The sequence below is a fragment of the Mastomys coucha genome, unplaced genomic scaffold (genome assembly GCF_008632895.1).
Source record: "Mastomys coucha isolate ucsf_1 unplaced genomic scaffold, UCSF_Mcou_1 pScaffold9, whole genome shotgun sequence".
Classification (NCBI taxonomy): domain Eukaryota; kingdom Metazoa; phylum Chordata; class Mammalia; order Rodentia; family Muridae; genus Mastomys; species Mastomys coucha.
In genome coordinates, this window is record NW_022196915.1 from 49,374,378 (window position 1) to 49,391,198 (window position 16,821).

The following is a 16,821-nucleotide window of genomic DNA, read 5'->3' on the forward strand; positions in this document are numbered from 1 at the left end:
TGGTCCAAAGTCTACTGCAGCCCAATCTATCTCTGAAAACAAAACTGTACTGAACATATTAGAATTTATATTGAGTTTTCTTTTCTACAACAGCAGAATTCAGTAATTCTAATAAAGACCATGTGGGTTGAAAATATCTGTTATCCCTTTTAGTAAATTTACATTTAATTATATGTTTTGTGTGTGTGCCACGGTCCATGTATGACAGTCAGAGAACAAAATTCAAGAGTGAGTACTCTTGTCTCCATGCAGGTTCAAAAAGTTTACAAACTATGAAAGCTATTCTTAATTATCAGCTTGACACAGCAGGAAAAAGGAACCTCATTTGAGGAACTGCCTCCATCAGACTGTTCTGTGGGCATGTCTAAGGGGCAGTTTCTTGACTGCTAATTGATATGGCAGGACCCAGGACAATTGTTGGAAGTCTCATCCCTGGGCACACAGGCCTGCCATGCAGAGGACAAATAGCTAGGTAAGCCAAGGGAGGCATGTCAAGGGAAGCAAGCCAGTGAACTACAGTCCTCTGGAGTCTCTGCTTCAATTCTGGCCTCCAGGTTTCTGTCTTGAGCTCCTGCCCTAGCTTTCAATCATGCACATAATTTATTATATGAAGTAAACTCCAAAAGTTGGTGTCAGTAAATGTTTCATCAAAGTAACAAAAAGCAAAATAGAACACAAATCTCTGGTATATAATCACAGTTCATGTTGTACAGAAAGCAAATTTCAGAACATATACACATAGAGATTAAGTACATATGATTTTTCTCTCAAATGATGAATATTGAATCCAGGGCCTCCTAACTATCTACAAGCATGCTACACTGAGCTATATTGTAAGTCCTGAATATACATATATAATTACTAAATTTCAAAATATACATGCACTTAGAACAGTACATGCCCCATATAATTTATTACCAGTAAAAAGTAATTCAATAAAAAGAAATTAATAGGTCTCAAGATCTCTCAGTTAACTTAAATTCAGAAAATGAGGTTATTAATGAATACTGGGTTCTTTAAGTGCTTCACATTACAGAGAAAGTATTCTAAAATTAAAACAAAATATCTCTTAAGAATTCTAACAGAGAGGAAAGATGCTGATCAAGGAGGCAGTACTAATATTCTTCAAGTGTAATGTAATAAGATAGGAACTGCTTCATAACTACTGTGTGTTTTGCTTTTCGTTTGGTTTGCTTTCACTTTTCTTTTGAGACAAGATCACACTATATAGCGTAGGCAAACTGATAATCCTCCTCCCTCCGCAATGCTGGGGTTTATAGGCATGCACCACCATGCCAAACAAAAACTATGTTTAAAAAGAAAAAGAAAAAAAGAAAAAATACCACAAAACACAAAATATTATGATAGAAAAAAGTCAAATGTAAACTTGTCCTAACCAACCTCTGAAGCTTAACTGCCTGATATTCATTCATGAACTAAATTTTATAATTCTATTTGTAGCTAACAACTGAATGCAATTTTGACATCAACATATCATTTAGCTACAACAGAAAGGATATGTCCTTTTAAGAGAACACGTTATTAAGCTAAGGCTCTAAAGAGTATGGAAAATACCAAATTCCTCCCTATACTGGCTGTTAAGCTCAGAAGATAGTCTCTAGTAACTCAAAAGTTGGGGTCTGATCATCATCAACAACAAATTTTTAACCTTCAGGTTAATTTATCAATTGGACCTGAATAATCAGGTTAGGGTTATCATTCTATGTTGAATCAGATTCTCCAACAAAAAGGCACAGTCCCCAGAGAGAACTACACTCTACTCTGCTCACCTTTAAGGCTTTCTCTGAGGCCTTCCGAGATGACTAGCATCAGACTTTTGAGAAAGGCTAGCCATTAGACAAGGCTTTTCCCCACGATATGACTGCTTGAAGTGACATCCAGGATCAGGTCGATCCTGGATCCAGGAATCATGACCCTCCCTGAGGCACCAGTCATCATGAGACAGTCAGTGCACTTTGGCACTTCTTGAAAACCACTGGGCTGCTCCTTTAGCTGAAAGGAAAAAAAACATCAAAACCACAACAAACAAAACAAGGGGGGAGGGGGAATCAGTAATTCATTCTGAAAAGAGAGTGTGGGGAAAATATACCAAAACAGCCTTGTCTAGATCAAAGTGCAGCCTTGCTTTGGTGGAAAGGCCAAAGTTTCAATACTGTTCCAGTCACCCCATCAAGTTTATTTCTAATATATAAATATATAAACCTAGAAAACTTAAATCTGTGTATTATACCCAAAAAGAATCAAAAGTGGAAATTAATTTTAAAATAGTGGGAAGAGAGCTAAGTAGATATAATCAATATATTTATTAGTAACTAGGAGCCTAATGCTTTTATTAGTGTGGCCATCAGGAATCCAAATGACATTTTCATTTTTTCAGATTATAATCTGACTCAGGAAGTGAGAAAAATAACCAAAACAGACTACATTTAACAGAAAACTGACTTGGGTATAGATGTGCATACTGATATACATGTATACACACACACACACAAACACACACACACACACACACACATGCGTATGTGGGCAAAGAGGGTGACAGGGAAACAAAGAATATTCTGGTTCTAACATTTTTTTTGCATTAAATAAGCTGCTTTAAATAAGCAAATTTAAATATGCACATCATTATATTCTTAAAAATAAAAAACAATAGGGCTGCATGTGCTGTCATATACTTTTAATTCCAGGACATAGGAGGCAGAGACAGGCAGATCTCTGAGAGGTCAGCCTGGTCTATATAGCCAGTTCTATACAGGACAAGCAAACACAATGAGACCCTGTCTGAAAATTACTTAATTTTTAAAAGTAAAATACAAACAATAGGCCAGATCGGTGACTGGATGGGAGGGGTACAACTGGACAGCACAGGATGACCTTGACCACTCTGGGTATATGTAGCAGTATTCACAGCACTTAGAAGTTCTGATAAAGCAGGTAAGAATAACAAAATTGAAGGCTTATATAATGACATCTCTATTGGTTTGAGGTAATTATTTTTTCAGTGTACACACATGAAAACTAAAGGATTACCTGTATACCCCTCACTGACCCTGAGCCCACCTACCAGGCTAGACTAGTCTGTCTCTACTCTCAGCATTTTCATGGAAGACTAACGTAGGCCCTCGGCCCTTTATTGGTTGAGGTAATTGTTTTGCAAGTTACATTTTATTCCTTGATAATACCCTTACCCTAAAAACAATTATTGAATTTTCCTTAGTTCTACTTTTTTATATCCTCCATATTCCAGGCAACAATATTACTACCTACACAGACACACAAGATGGAAGCCTAGAAACAGTACTAGACCATTATTTAATTTGCTTGAAAATATGATTTAAAGCTAATAAGTTGGGCATAACAGTGTACACTTGTAATCCAACCACTGGGCCAGCTGAGGCAGGAGGGTTTCAGGGTAGCCTAGACTTACATACCCGAACACTGTCACCAAATGTGATGGTTTGAATATGCTTGGCCCAGGGAGTGGCACTATTAGGAGGTGTGGCCTTGCTGAAGTAGCTGTGGCCTTGTTGGAAGAAGTGTGTCACTGTAGGCATGGACTTTAAGATCCTCCTCCTAGCTATTTAGAAACCAGTCTTCTAGCAGCCTTCAGATGAAGATGTAGAACTCAGCTCCTCCTGCACCATGCCTGCCTGGATGCTGCCATGTTCCTGCCTTGATGATAATGGACTGAACCTCTGAACCTCTAAGCCAGCCCCAATTAAGTGTTGTCCTTATAAGACTTGCTTTGGCCGGGTGATGCTAGCACATGCCTTTAATTCCAGCACTTGGGAGGCAGAGGCAGGAGGATTTCTGAGTTTGAGGCCAGCCTGGTCGACAGAGTGAGTTCCAGGACATCCACGGCTATACAGAAAAACCCTGTCTCGAAAAACAAAAACAAAAAAAACAAAAAAGACTTGCCTTGGTCATGGAGTCTGTTCACAGAAGTAAAACCCTAACTAAGACACCAAAAAAAAATAAAAATAAACAAATAAATATAAATAAGTAAATAAAACCCACAAGGATAAGACAATCATATGGATTTGTCCCCAGTAAACTGTGCATGTATACAAACATAACACTTAGATATTACTTTAAGAAATGTACTTATAGGACCCCTACAAGGCCAAGGTTCTAAGTTCATTACCCTATAAAGTATCCCTTTTCCTCCTACCTAGCTTATCTTTGAAAACCTGCCTCAGATACTACCAACTCTCTTCCAGTTTCTACTGGCCTGTCAAACACTGGCATAATTTTGGCACAATTATTTTTCTTGGGTTGTCACGTGTTGCTTACTCATTCTTCCATACAGTGCCCACGTTTAGTCTGTATTCCATTTTTACTGACCTGGCTGGCTAAACAATTTTGCTAAAAAAAATGCAAATTTAATGTGACTGGACAACTTCAATCTTTATACCTTCGCCTGCCAATGTTAGCATAATAAAACTCTATGTTCTTAGAGCACTGTCATCTGTACTCTATATACATTTTATGGATCTGATATTTTGTAATTTATAATCATCTATTAAATGGTATCCATGTATTTATACATTGGCATACTATTTTCTCTTAAAACATCACACTACAATTCCTTACTCAAAATTTAAAGTTCCTTTGTTTCTGTTCTTTGAAAAACTTCATTTTATTTCTACCATGACACTTCTCACTATCCTACAAGTGCTAACTTTGTTGCCTACTTCCAAAACAGTATGTTGTCTAAGGGCAAGAGTCTTATTTACTTCCATCGTTGCTCCTGAAGTAGCTAGAATATAGAGACCTATACATATGTACATTGAATGCCACAGTTCTGGTATACAGCCAAACATATATATCGCAGGGAAAAAAATGCTAAACTAAAGCACATTTAAGAGCTCAGATCTGAAGAATCTATTCTGGAAGGTAATCAAGTAGCAACTCTAGAAAGTTAATCATTAATTGTCATCAATTTTTGACAAATAGTATCATCAGGGTCATAGATACATAATTTTTAAATGATGCTAGTTACATAGCCATTCAAAAACCAGTAATTATAGCATAGTAAAAATACCAGAATACGAATATTCTTTAGATGTAATCAGAATTCTAAGGCAGGGAAAGTAATGGCAGACAACATTAATCAGTTACTCACCTCTTCCTGGCAGCTCACCCTCTCTACCCTCAACTTGAACAGCACACTCTAAGCAATAACTTTACACTGACAAGAAGTCAGTGTTTTAAGGCTATCCAATAATCTATTCTAAACCATATTAACTGATTAGAAAAACAGTATTGTTATATTCACATAAGCAGAATTCCAAACCTTGGAAAGGATTCCAAGTATAACAACTGTAAAGATAAATAATTACTTGTATCTTAGAATACCTAGGCTAGTGTTGTTAAGTTAAAAACTTTTTTAATTCTATTTATTAAGGTATTTCCACATGCTTTTATGTGGAAAAAAAAAGTATCTACAATTATTTTGTGTTTTGAAATCTGACTGTTCATCTCATCAAAATCAATTGGAACATGTTTAAAAAATACAGACTTCTCCATTTCCAGCCTAAAGTAACAGATCCATAATAAGACCTGAGGCCTGTATATTTTATACGCTTACTTGGTGATTCTAATGCAGCTATGTAAAAGTTAACATTGCAAGTATAACAATAATTCATATATGGAAGGCTACAAGCAGTCATAGAGATGTCTCTGAGACTTTGCTGACAAAACACAGTACATTCTCTGAATAAAAACTATTTTGATGTACCTTATGACAAAAAAAAAAGGGCTGTAATACCACTTTCATTGGGCTAAGAAGCAGCATTTCTTTTTAATTATTCTGTTTGTCTCTTAGGGGTTATTCTTATTACATACTGAAAATAGTAAGCTATTTTCAGTATTAAAATATACCTGAACTGCTGAATATGCACTATAAGAAACTGTGTCAAATTTTATAAGTATGCATTTTCAAGAAACTATTAACTATAAGTACAAACATTTCCAAATCACACCAACAGAGGTAAGTCCAAGAATGAAGAAAATGGAGGCGAAAATATAGAGAGAAAAACAAAATATAAATGATCTATATCCAACAAATTCTCTTGGGTGTTCTTACAAAACTGACTTGGTAAAGGTAGCATACAAAGTATAAATCTAAATATTTAATCACAAAAAAGATAGGAGTCCTTAAGAGTTATCAGATTCCAGTAATGCCATAAGAGGCTACTACATACAGGATAACACAAAACTCAGAAATCTATCACACCATGCAATTCCTCAAGATTTTTTCACTCTTTTTTAAAACAAAGAATGTTGTCCAGCATTCCCAGAGAGTGGGGAACCCACTCTACATGTATTTTTAAATCTTTATCTGTAAAATAGTTATAATAACCTTTGACAAACATTTTTGTGATTTCAGTGAACAAGAATATTTTGAGGACTGAGGAAACAGTTTCTCAATCATTTCAGAGATAAGAATCTATATTACTTTTGAATCATTAAGGCAAATGTAGGCTGGGCAGTGGTGGCGCACACCTTTAATCCCAGCACTTAGGAGGTAGAGGCAGGCAGATTTCTGAGTTCAAGGCCAGCCTGGTCTACAGAGTGAGTGCCAGGACAGTCAGGGCTATAAAGAGAAACACTGTCTCAAAAAAACCAATTAAAAAAAAAAAAGGGCTGGAGAGATGGCTCAGAGGTTAAAGAGCACTGACTGCTCTTCCAGAGGTCCTGAGTTCAAATCCCAGCAACCACATGGTGGCTCACAACCATCTGTAATGAGGATCCGATGCCTTCTTCTGGTGTGTCTGAAGACAGCTACAGTGTACTTACATAAAATAAATAAAATCTTTAAAAAAAAAAGAAAAAAAAAAGAAAATGTATAATGATACACCACTGGCAGATAAAGTAAAACTATTTTCAATGTGTGCGTATAGAATGATGCAGAAAAAAACAAATTGCTGGTATCAAATCCAATAACTCAAAGCTTGATGGACTTTTGTACCAATTTTCAGAACTGATGAATCAGAATATAAGAGCAACTGAACCCAAAGCTGAGACTGCTGACACCCTTCTATACAGGTGTCTTAAGTGAACATCTCTCCAGAAAGTTATAAAAATAGTTGTTGGGGGCTGGAGAGATGGCTCAGTGGTTAAGAGCATTCATTGACTGTTCTTCCAGAGATTCTGAATTCAATTCCCAGCAACCACATGGTAGCTCACAACTATCTGTAATGGGATCCGATGCCCTCTTGTGGTATATCTGAACACAGTGACAGTATACTCATAAGTATAAAATAAATAAACCTTTAAGAAAAGGGGTTGAGGGCTGAAGAGATGGCTCGGAGGTTAGGAGCACTGGCTGTTCTTCCAAGAAGTTCTGAGTTCAAATCCCAGCAACTACATGATGGTTCATAAACATCCACACCCTCTTCTGCCTTGTAGGCATACATACAGGCAGAATACTATATAGTAAATAAATAAATAAATAAATAAATAAATCTTTTTTAAAAAGTAGTTGTCCAGCTTGGTCTTAAAAACCTAGTTAGAAGTCAGGTAGTGGTGGCGCACACCTTTAATCCTAGCACTTGGGAGACAGAGGCAGGCAGATTTCTAAGTTCAAGGCCAGCCTGGTCTACAGAGTGAGTTCCAGGACAGCCAGAGCTACACAGAGAAACCCTGTTCCAAAAAACAAACAAACAAACCTAGTTAGTACTGCAGAGCCAACAGTTCATTTTGACAACAAATACCTTCTCAAAAACATTACCTTCGTGGCAATCGTAATACAAAAATGCCAACAGATTCATATGTACACAGAAATATCAATATTTGAAATAGAATACTAGTGTCAGCACCTTTGGGAAAGAGCAAAATGATAGTTTCACTACGGTAAAGTGTTTCAGCAGGAACACTTGGTAATTAATGTACTTCTGAAATCAGTTCAGAATACATTCCTACTGCAGCTCTGCACTCCAGAGGATCTTTGCAAAAAATAAAAAGAGCAAAAGCACGGTTGATGGCTTACTTTCACTTCAGCCAGCCGAGGCTCCATGAGTTCAAGGTAAGCCTTGGCTTCAAAGGGAGACATTATCTCAAAAATTTAAGTAAATAAAACAACTCTAATTATAATTTGGTAATTTTATTGAAACATTTGAGACACCAACAATGCTGATACAGGGGCTGGCAAGATGGCTCTCCAGTTAAGAGCACAGACTTCTCTTCCAGAGGTCCTGAGTTCAAATCCCAGCAACCACATGGTGGCTCACAACCATCTATAATGAGATCTGACACCTTCTTCTGGCACATCTGAAGACAGCTACAATGTATTTATGTATAATAATAAATAAATCTTTAAAAAAAAAAGAATGCTGATATAGTTAGCATTATAAATATTTGGCCACAGGAATATTTATCAACACCATAAAATAAGAAGTGCAGAATCAAGAGAAATAGTGTCCTTTTTATCTCAGAATTCAAATCTATAAATAACCTATTTCCCTTAAGTGAAAATACTGGAGAAAATCAGTTTTACTAAATGGCTATATAACATACACACACAAACACACAAAAAAGGCCAAAAATACACATAAGCTTCCAATCTATACAGTCATGAAAAGTCCAAGACAATATTCATGTCATCTCAAGCAATAACTTAAGTTCCGTAAGTTTCATTTAATTAATATAAAATGATCATATCTAGCTCAAGATTTTCATCTACAGTGCAAAACAGTCTTCTCTCCTAACTCAAAATATTGCCAAGTACACAGAGTACAAAGCAATTTTACTATCTATCTCTCTGACAAACACATTGTTAAAAAAAACTTGGGCCTGAAAATACACAGGCCAGGTTTAATAGGGCTCTAAATATTTTAACTATTTTTCTACATTCAAAACAATTAAATACTGGCCTTTTTATAAATTTCACAAATTTATGCAGTAAGCCATACACAGTCCCTGATTTTCCTAAGATCTTTAGATCAAACTAGTCTGTATATGTTACAAAGAATTTGCCAATTGCTTGAGAGGAAGCAGTGTCTATGAGATGGAATAAGTTTACTCTTTCAGTGCTTATACATACTTAGAAATCACTATTTCTCACACTCAAAAAACATGACTTAAACACTGTCATGAACCAGAACACCAAAAATTTATCCTGTTACATATTCATTGCCTAGAAATGCTTAGCTCAGTAGTTATTCATGGGAGACTACACAAATTAAGAACAGAATTATCTACATCATACTAGCACAGAAAGCTAAAATAGAAAAATAATTTAAGCTGGGCGGTGGTGGCGCATGCCCTTAATCCCAGCACTTGGGAGGCAGAGACAGGTGGATTTCTGAGTTCAAGGCCAGCCTGATCTACAGAGCAAATTCCAGGACAGCCAGGGCTATACAGAGAAACCCTGTCTCGAAAAAACAAAAAAAAAAACAAAAAAAGAAAGAAAGAAAAATAATTCAAATAGAAGGTAAATTAGGCTATGGGCCAAGTACTTGTTCCACAAGCACAAGCACTTGAGCTCAGATTCCCAGTATCCACATAAAAAGCTGGGTACATGAGTACCTATAGACCTAGCACCAAAGGGAGAGAGGGAGAGACAGAAACATCCCTGACATCTGTTGACCATCTTGCTCAGTTAGTGAACTACATGTTCAGGAAGAAACCCTGTCCCTAACAATAAGGTAGAGAGCAATAAGATAGAGAGAAGAAGATATCCTGCATCAACTTCTGAACTACATACATGCCTGCACATACACAAACATACATAGAAGGTAAATTTTAAACACCTTCAACAACAAAATCAAAGAGGTGTTGGGTAGAGCACCATTATGCTGGTATACCATTATAATTTAGATTAATTCTAATATAGATTTGGCAATAAAAAAATAATAACCCAAGCAAATCATTTTGTTTTTTATCTAAATTTCCTCATTTGTAAACTGTAAGATAAGACTAAATGAACTTCTTATATGATATGCAATGAGGTTTATGTAAAAGCAGCAGAGTTACTCATTCTGTACTAACAGAACAGATATGATTTACCACAGTAGATATCACATCACTCAAGCAAAAAATATCATGAGAGTGAAACACACAAATGGAAATAGGTTATATCACAGTAGTCACTACTGGCCAAACGTTCATGCCTGTAATCTAACTACTTGGAAGGTAAAGGCAAGAGGATTTCAGTTTGAGGCCAGTGCTACCGTCCGTAGCCATGAATCACCAAAACTTACATACACAATATTTGTAAAATTCCTTAAATGAAAATTTATCACACACTTACTCATTAAAAATACAAAAAGAGAATTCAGTTTTGGCAAAGGCAAATATAACAAGACATACAGTTAAAATTGATATCCCCTAGTAAAAAAAGGATCTGGTCATCGATGGAGCACATATACACATCCACAAGAAGAGAACAGAAAGAGGGGGAAGAAGGGGGAGAGAGGGAAAGGGGGGGAAGAGAGAGGAAAAGGAAAGAAGGAGGAGGAGGAAAAGAGGAAGGAGGAGGAAGAGAGGGAGAGAAGGGGAGGGGGAGAGGAAGAGAGGAAGAGAGGAAGAGAAGAATAATGATACTGTTCAATCCTAGAAGAGCACTAGCCTAGGCCCTGGGTTGGATCCACAGTATTGAGTTATAGAGAGAGGTAGAGAAACAAACATGCAGGACTTTCCTAATACCAAAATAACTCACAGTACTATGCTCCAACTTCATAATCAAAAATGTCTGCCTTAAAAATAAATCAACTTTCTGCTTTAGGTAAGAAGCAATAAAAGGAATCAATTTTAAGCTTCCTATCAGATTCAATACATCAATATCTGTAATATTTTTAATGTAAAGTCTATTCTTAGAACTAAAAGAACAGAAAGGTTGAGATCTTTGCCCACAGGAAAATCTTCTCAATCTTATTTGCAATTTAATACTGAAATATAAAAACATAGTGGCATTTCTCTAATATCTTTCCTAAGGAAGAAATCAGAAAGTTCAACAATTCCAACTGCCGTGTATATATCAAGATATCCTGAAGCCAGAAGAAGTCCTATAAACAGAATTTATAAATAAGTCAGATTCAGATATACTGGAATGAACTACATCATTGAAGATATTTTTACAAAAGGTATGAGAAAGAATGCCTTGAATGGATAACCTTACAGATAGGCATATATTTTAATCAAAATCATTAAAGTAAAAAAACCATCAAAAGACATGGAATTTCTATGAAATAAACATGAATACAAATACTAAAATTAGTATGGTTAAGAAAGAAAAATCAATTTGACAGTTTCTAAGTTCAAGCTAAATAACACTGCTATTGCTTGTGACTGATTATAGATATAGTGCCTTGTCTACTCCTATGAGTGGCAGGACCATAAGTGGCTATATACATCAACCAAGTCTAAGAAAGAAAGTCCAATTAACCCATTACATTTCAATTTCGAGAAGGCTATATCAAATAGGCTATGTTTTTCCAGAGCTACCCCAATAATTATTCCTAAAGTCTTTTAAATATTAATTGTTTAAACAAAGCAATTCTAGCATTTCCTCCCACCCAGTAAGTCAAATTAGGTAATCTAAGTTCTGCACTGGTTCTATTATCTCATGATGGAATGACACAATATACTTTGTCTTTATAGCCCACCTTACATTTTCACATCCATTATTTTACACATTTCAACAACCCTATGAAGGAAAGTAAGAATTATTGTCAGTATTTCATTGATAAGGTAGAGCTTAGGGAAATTAGATAACTGGTAGAAAGTCCACTGCTAGAAGTACTTGAATTAAGAATAAAACCCACATGCTCTGACTCCATATAATTTATATTCAACAGTGTCACACAAATGGAAATGAATTCCAAATCTTTGATTATATTTTAATTTTAATTCTAAATCTTTAAAGTCTGTACCTTTGCCATTTCAAACTCTAATCATAGAAACTAAGAACAAATGCAAACAGTAATGAGTTTTTAAAAGATCACCTGTACATTAGCATGTTAAGAAAAAAATAAAACATTTACCAACAGTTCAAATACAGTAGAAACTCTATAAAGCTTGCTTCCTTTAATCTAATGGATTTATCATACTACAGCATACATAATTCACTAACAGAGCAAATAGCATTAGCTCTGAATTATTTATACTACATATGACTTAAGAGAAAACATAATTGTTGAAAAATCTTCACTTTCTAGTTTTAAGCTACTCTTGGTGTTGTGTTCCAGCCTGCACTCTACTAAAAACCACAACTGACATGATTCAGGATGAAATGTCTATGAAAGGTATTAAGTCTTGGTACCAAGCTCTGGGAGATGCTGGCAACATTGGGAGATGGGGTCTGGTCGGAGAAAGGTCACTAGGAGCCGACTCTTGAAAATGTTATCTGACTGTAGCCCCTTCGCTTACTGGCCACATGAAGTTAGCAGCTTATTCCTTCCCACTGTCCCACCATTGTTGTCTCAACAAAGTGCCCAACATCTCAAGTCTACTGATGATACAATGAAACCTCTTTCAAGAGTTAAAATAAACATTTCCTTGTTATAAGTTTATTTTACTTCAGTTGTTCTGTCTATAATTAGAAGCTGTCATCATAATCAGTTAAAATAAGAAAATTATTAGAATTCCATTTGTTTTAAACCTAAAAATAAGAATTTTACTATTGTATAGACACTGACACTGTGCTCACTATCAACCGACGTTTTTAAAGGAAGCAGGAGGTATGCTTACAAACTCTGCACAGAAAGGGTTCCTGCTCAAGAAAATATTATAATGACAACTGCTATGAACAAAGATAGAGGACCCCAGATATGAATTATTATAAACTACACCAATTACTAAAGAGTAAATGTACTACAAAGTATCCAATACCCTATTACACACATACACAAATAGGGCTCAATTTCATCTATATGATCCATGTGACACATCTCACATGACTTACCTCATCCTGGACACCACTAGTAGTAGTCAACTTGCTCCCATCAGTGATTGTAATAATTATTGCTGGCTCCAAGAAAAAAGGGTTTCTTCCCTAAAGTCAAAACAAATCAAAACAAAAGGATATCAAGACTTAAGTTCCGGCGTAACCTTTAGTTACAAAACCAATTCTTAAAAAAGAATGACCACAATCCCTCTGCAATGTATACCATCTCCCTTTTCATTTTGACAACATTTTTACTGTATTTAGTTTGTATATGTGTATACTCAAATGTCAGAGTATGTGTGGAGATTGAAGGATAACTTGCAGGAAGAGTCTGTTCTTTCCTACTATGTGGGTTCCTGAGAATCAAACTCAGACTGTCAGGCTCAGCAGTCAAATACCTTTATATTACCCACTATGCCATCTCGCTAACCCAATCTCTCCTGTCAGTAAAATTTAAATAATATATTAGCTGTTGTACATTTTAAGATACACTTTTTAAAATATATACTAAAAGTGCTTAGCTCTAGATATATAAAGATAGATTTCTGACTTCTTTATATAGTACGTAATTTATATGTTATAGTACACATATTAGCGTTTAGCCCACATGCATGCATATGCACCATGTGTTTGGTTGGTGCCACAGAGGCCAAAGGAAGGCAGAAGACAGTTCAGATGCCGTGAAACTAGTTATGGACAACTGTGAGCCACCTTAAGTGAGTGCTGGGAATTGAAACCTAATCTGAAAAACCAGCACTTAACCACTGATCCATTTCTACAGTCCTAATATTTAACTTCTTAAACAGTATTCTTATAGCTGAAGTCTACTAATTTTTGAATGCTATCACAAACCAGTAATAATCACCTCTTAGTCTTTTGGCTAAAATCAAGTATAGTATAAACTGGACTAATAACAACAGTACTCTAGGAATTTGGTGGTCCATATCTGTGATCCCAGTATGTGGAAAACTGACCATGCATTTCAAGCTAGGTGTCTCAAAATACAAAACAGCAGTCTAAAAGCTTGGTGCAATGGTACACAACTCAAGTTCTAGCACTAAGGAATGGAGTCAGGAAGACAAGTGATTTCTAGGACTGCATAGAAAGAGACAGTCATTGTCCTGCTGCTCCCCTTGTCCCCAGCCTTGGGGGAAAGGGAGGTGGGAGAAAAGTGACAGTATTTTAAAGAGACAGTCTTGAAGAGGAAAGCAGCCAAGAAACAAAATGACATGCTGCTATCAAAGGCTCTCTACAAAATGAGTCACTTCGGTGTTTTCCATTCCAAATCATGGTCTAGCACAATGTTACAATGATCAGTTCAAGGCTCTAAGTTTTGGGAAGGACAAACACAACCTTGCCTTTTACATACAAATAATTCCCAGTTGAGAACTAAGCACATTCAATATTAACCCTTTAATTCTTTATTATCTTGGGTTTTTTTTTTTTTATTGTTGTCATTGTTAATTTGTGGGTAAAGGAGACACATTTCACAGCATACATGTGTTAAGTCAGAGAACAACTTTAGGAGCTCCTTCTACAACCTGTCATGTTATCAGACTTCATGACAAGTGCCTCTACTTCTGAACCAGCCCTCCACTAAACAGACTAGGGGGATGGCTTGGACACTTAATTAGCTGTCACACAAGCATAAGGACCAAAGTTTAGAACTCAGTACCCAGGTAAAAACCCAAGCACAATGGTGTACAGCTGTAGACCCAGCCATGACAGGAGGGACTGAAGACAATCGTCTCTAAAACTCACTAGCCAGACCTCTAAAGCTCTCCAAGCATTTACTTGAGGTAGCCATTGATTTCATTAGCCAAAATCAATGAATGTGCTCCAGCTTCAATGAAACCTTGTCTCAAAAAAACTAGGGAACACCTAACAATAACCAATAGCCTCTGTGCATACAGCACACACTCATATAATAAAGAATAAACAGGAAAACAAAATATAGAAATTTCAAGTAGGGAGAACTCGTATGGAACTGAAGATGCTTACACATGGTATACACTTACAGTCTCCACAACTCAAGAGACTGAATTCAAGGCTAGCCTAGCAACATAGTAAGTTCCGTATCTCAACAAAGGAGGGAAATTCAAAGACATTTAAACTCTCTATTGTTGGCAGCAAATACTGAATGAAGTTTATTGGATCTAACATATAATAGTATATGATGAAGTTTAGTGATTATAAAAATCACCTAGTGATCATTCAGTGTTTTCAACAAGTCTGGGAGATGTTAATGTCCACAGACCACACCTCAAATAGTAAGGTAAAGGGTTATATGCATAAATCATCTGCAGTTTTCTTGTCTTCCTTTCTCATTTACTACTCTCAATACCTGGCATATTATAGCACATACTATCAACTGAGTAAAATTTATAATTACAGTAATTATATGATTAGAATCTAATCATCATAAAGGAGGGAGATCTGCTAGGTTAATATTTTGTTGATCAAGTCATGCAAACTTGTAAGTAGCACATATTTCTCAAATTGATGACAAAGAAAAAAAATAGTTCTAAAAAGTAAAATCTTAGAACCTTTGCAGAGTTCTAGTATGCATATAAAGAAAGCTAGTAAGTAATATCTACACCTATAATTCCAACACTGAGGAGACAAAAACAAGATGATCGCTTGGGCTTGTTGGGCAGATAATCCAGTACAATAGGTGAGCTCTGAGAATACTGAGACTCTCTGTTCCAAAGAAATAAGCTGGAGAAGCAATCAAGGAATAACACTGACCTCTGATCTCCTCACCCACACCCCAAATTTCATACACATGCAGAGACAGACATGCAGAAAGAGAGAGAAACAAAGAGACTGACTCTAAATATACAACAGCATTAAAATATCTCAAGATCCCTACAGAACAGAAACAATCACCAGTATCCCTCTTCACGTTAGATAGAACACATTTTGGGAACCATTTTACTACACAGCTTCTTGTACCAGTTACATGGGAAAGTCAGGTAGATCCTCAACCCTAAAAAGTTCAAATCTTCTCACAAAGTCACATATTGGAAATGTCCATTTCCACCTAAGTTTTGTCTCTCTCTAGTAAAATACTTGTTAGATTCCTTATTTAAAACCTATCCAATTCCTACTCATTCCAAAGAGCCCAGTTTAAATCTCTGTTCTTCCATGAAGTCTTCCTACTAAGGCCTTCAGTAGCCGAACCTTTCATTTCTACAAACTCTAATAGTAAAAACTTTCAAGTATTTTATAAACATTCCTTCAAATAAACATGGGGTTTCCAGAGGTTTTGCAGAGCATATTTAAAGTCAATTAGTTCCATACCTGTAGGACCCCTGAGGTAGTAGCTCTGAGGTTGTGTCAGGGGTAGCCTGAACAACCTAATGAGAAGCTGTCTCAGAATGGAAGAGGATGATGCCTCAGTGAAGAGGGAAGCCGGTGGGTGTGAGGTAGTGGTGGGTGGCCCGGTGGGGGAGCCCCCTCTCAGGGGGTTGGGGGCATAAAGAACTCAGTGAGGGGGTAACCAGGAAGGGGGGGACTTTGGGAATGTAAAAAAGAATTTAAAAAAAAAATGCTTGACTTTGTGAAAAGCTAATTTAAGGAACAAATGTTAATTTATTAACTTAAAAAGAATTCAGGTCTTACATTTAAACTGCATTCTAAAGTTTGAAAAAAGACTAACAGATTGGTTTGTTAATTCCTAAAAACTAGTAGCAGGCAAACAGAATTTATACTGGTGCAGAAATAGAAATGAAGATATGAGGATAATTCTACTAGTACTTGTGGAAATACTAGTAGTATGGATAATAAACCCTAATATATCAATTGTATTACAGAGATTAGGTAAAATTAATGTGGGAGAAATTATAATGCAGCAACATGTTTTATGACAAAAAGTAAAATAAATGCAAAAATATAAACATATTTTCACA

General features: G+C 36.0%; 1 protein-coding gene across 5 annotated transcripts in view; it reads right to left on the reverse strand.

Annotated features, from left to right (window-relative positions):
- Positions 1–16,821, reverse strand: part of Ints6 (integrator complex subunit 6) — a 72,853-nt gene that overhangs the window by 42,145 nt on the left and 13,887 nt on the right. For 4 of the 5 annotated variants that reach the window (XM_031362774.1, XM_031362773.1, XM_031362776.1 and 1 more), the window contains one exon: positions 12,929–13,018. In XM_031362774.1, coding sequence (XP_031218634.1) covers positions 12,929–13,018 — 90 coding nt within the window. Of the gene's footprint in view, positions 1–1,790; positions 2,014–12,928; positions 13,019–16,821 lie in introns of all 5 variants that reach the window. The other variant, XR_004116476.1, reaches the window with a different exon arrangement.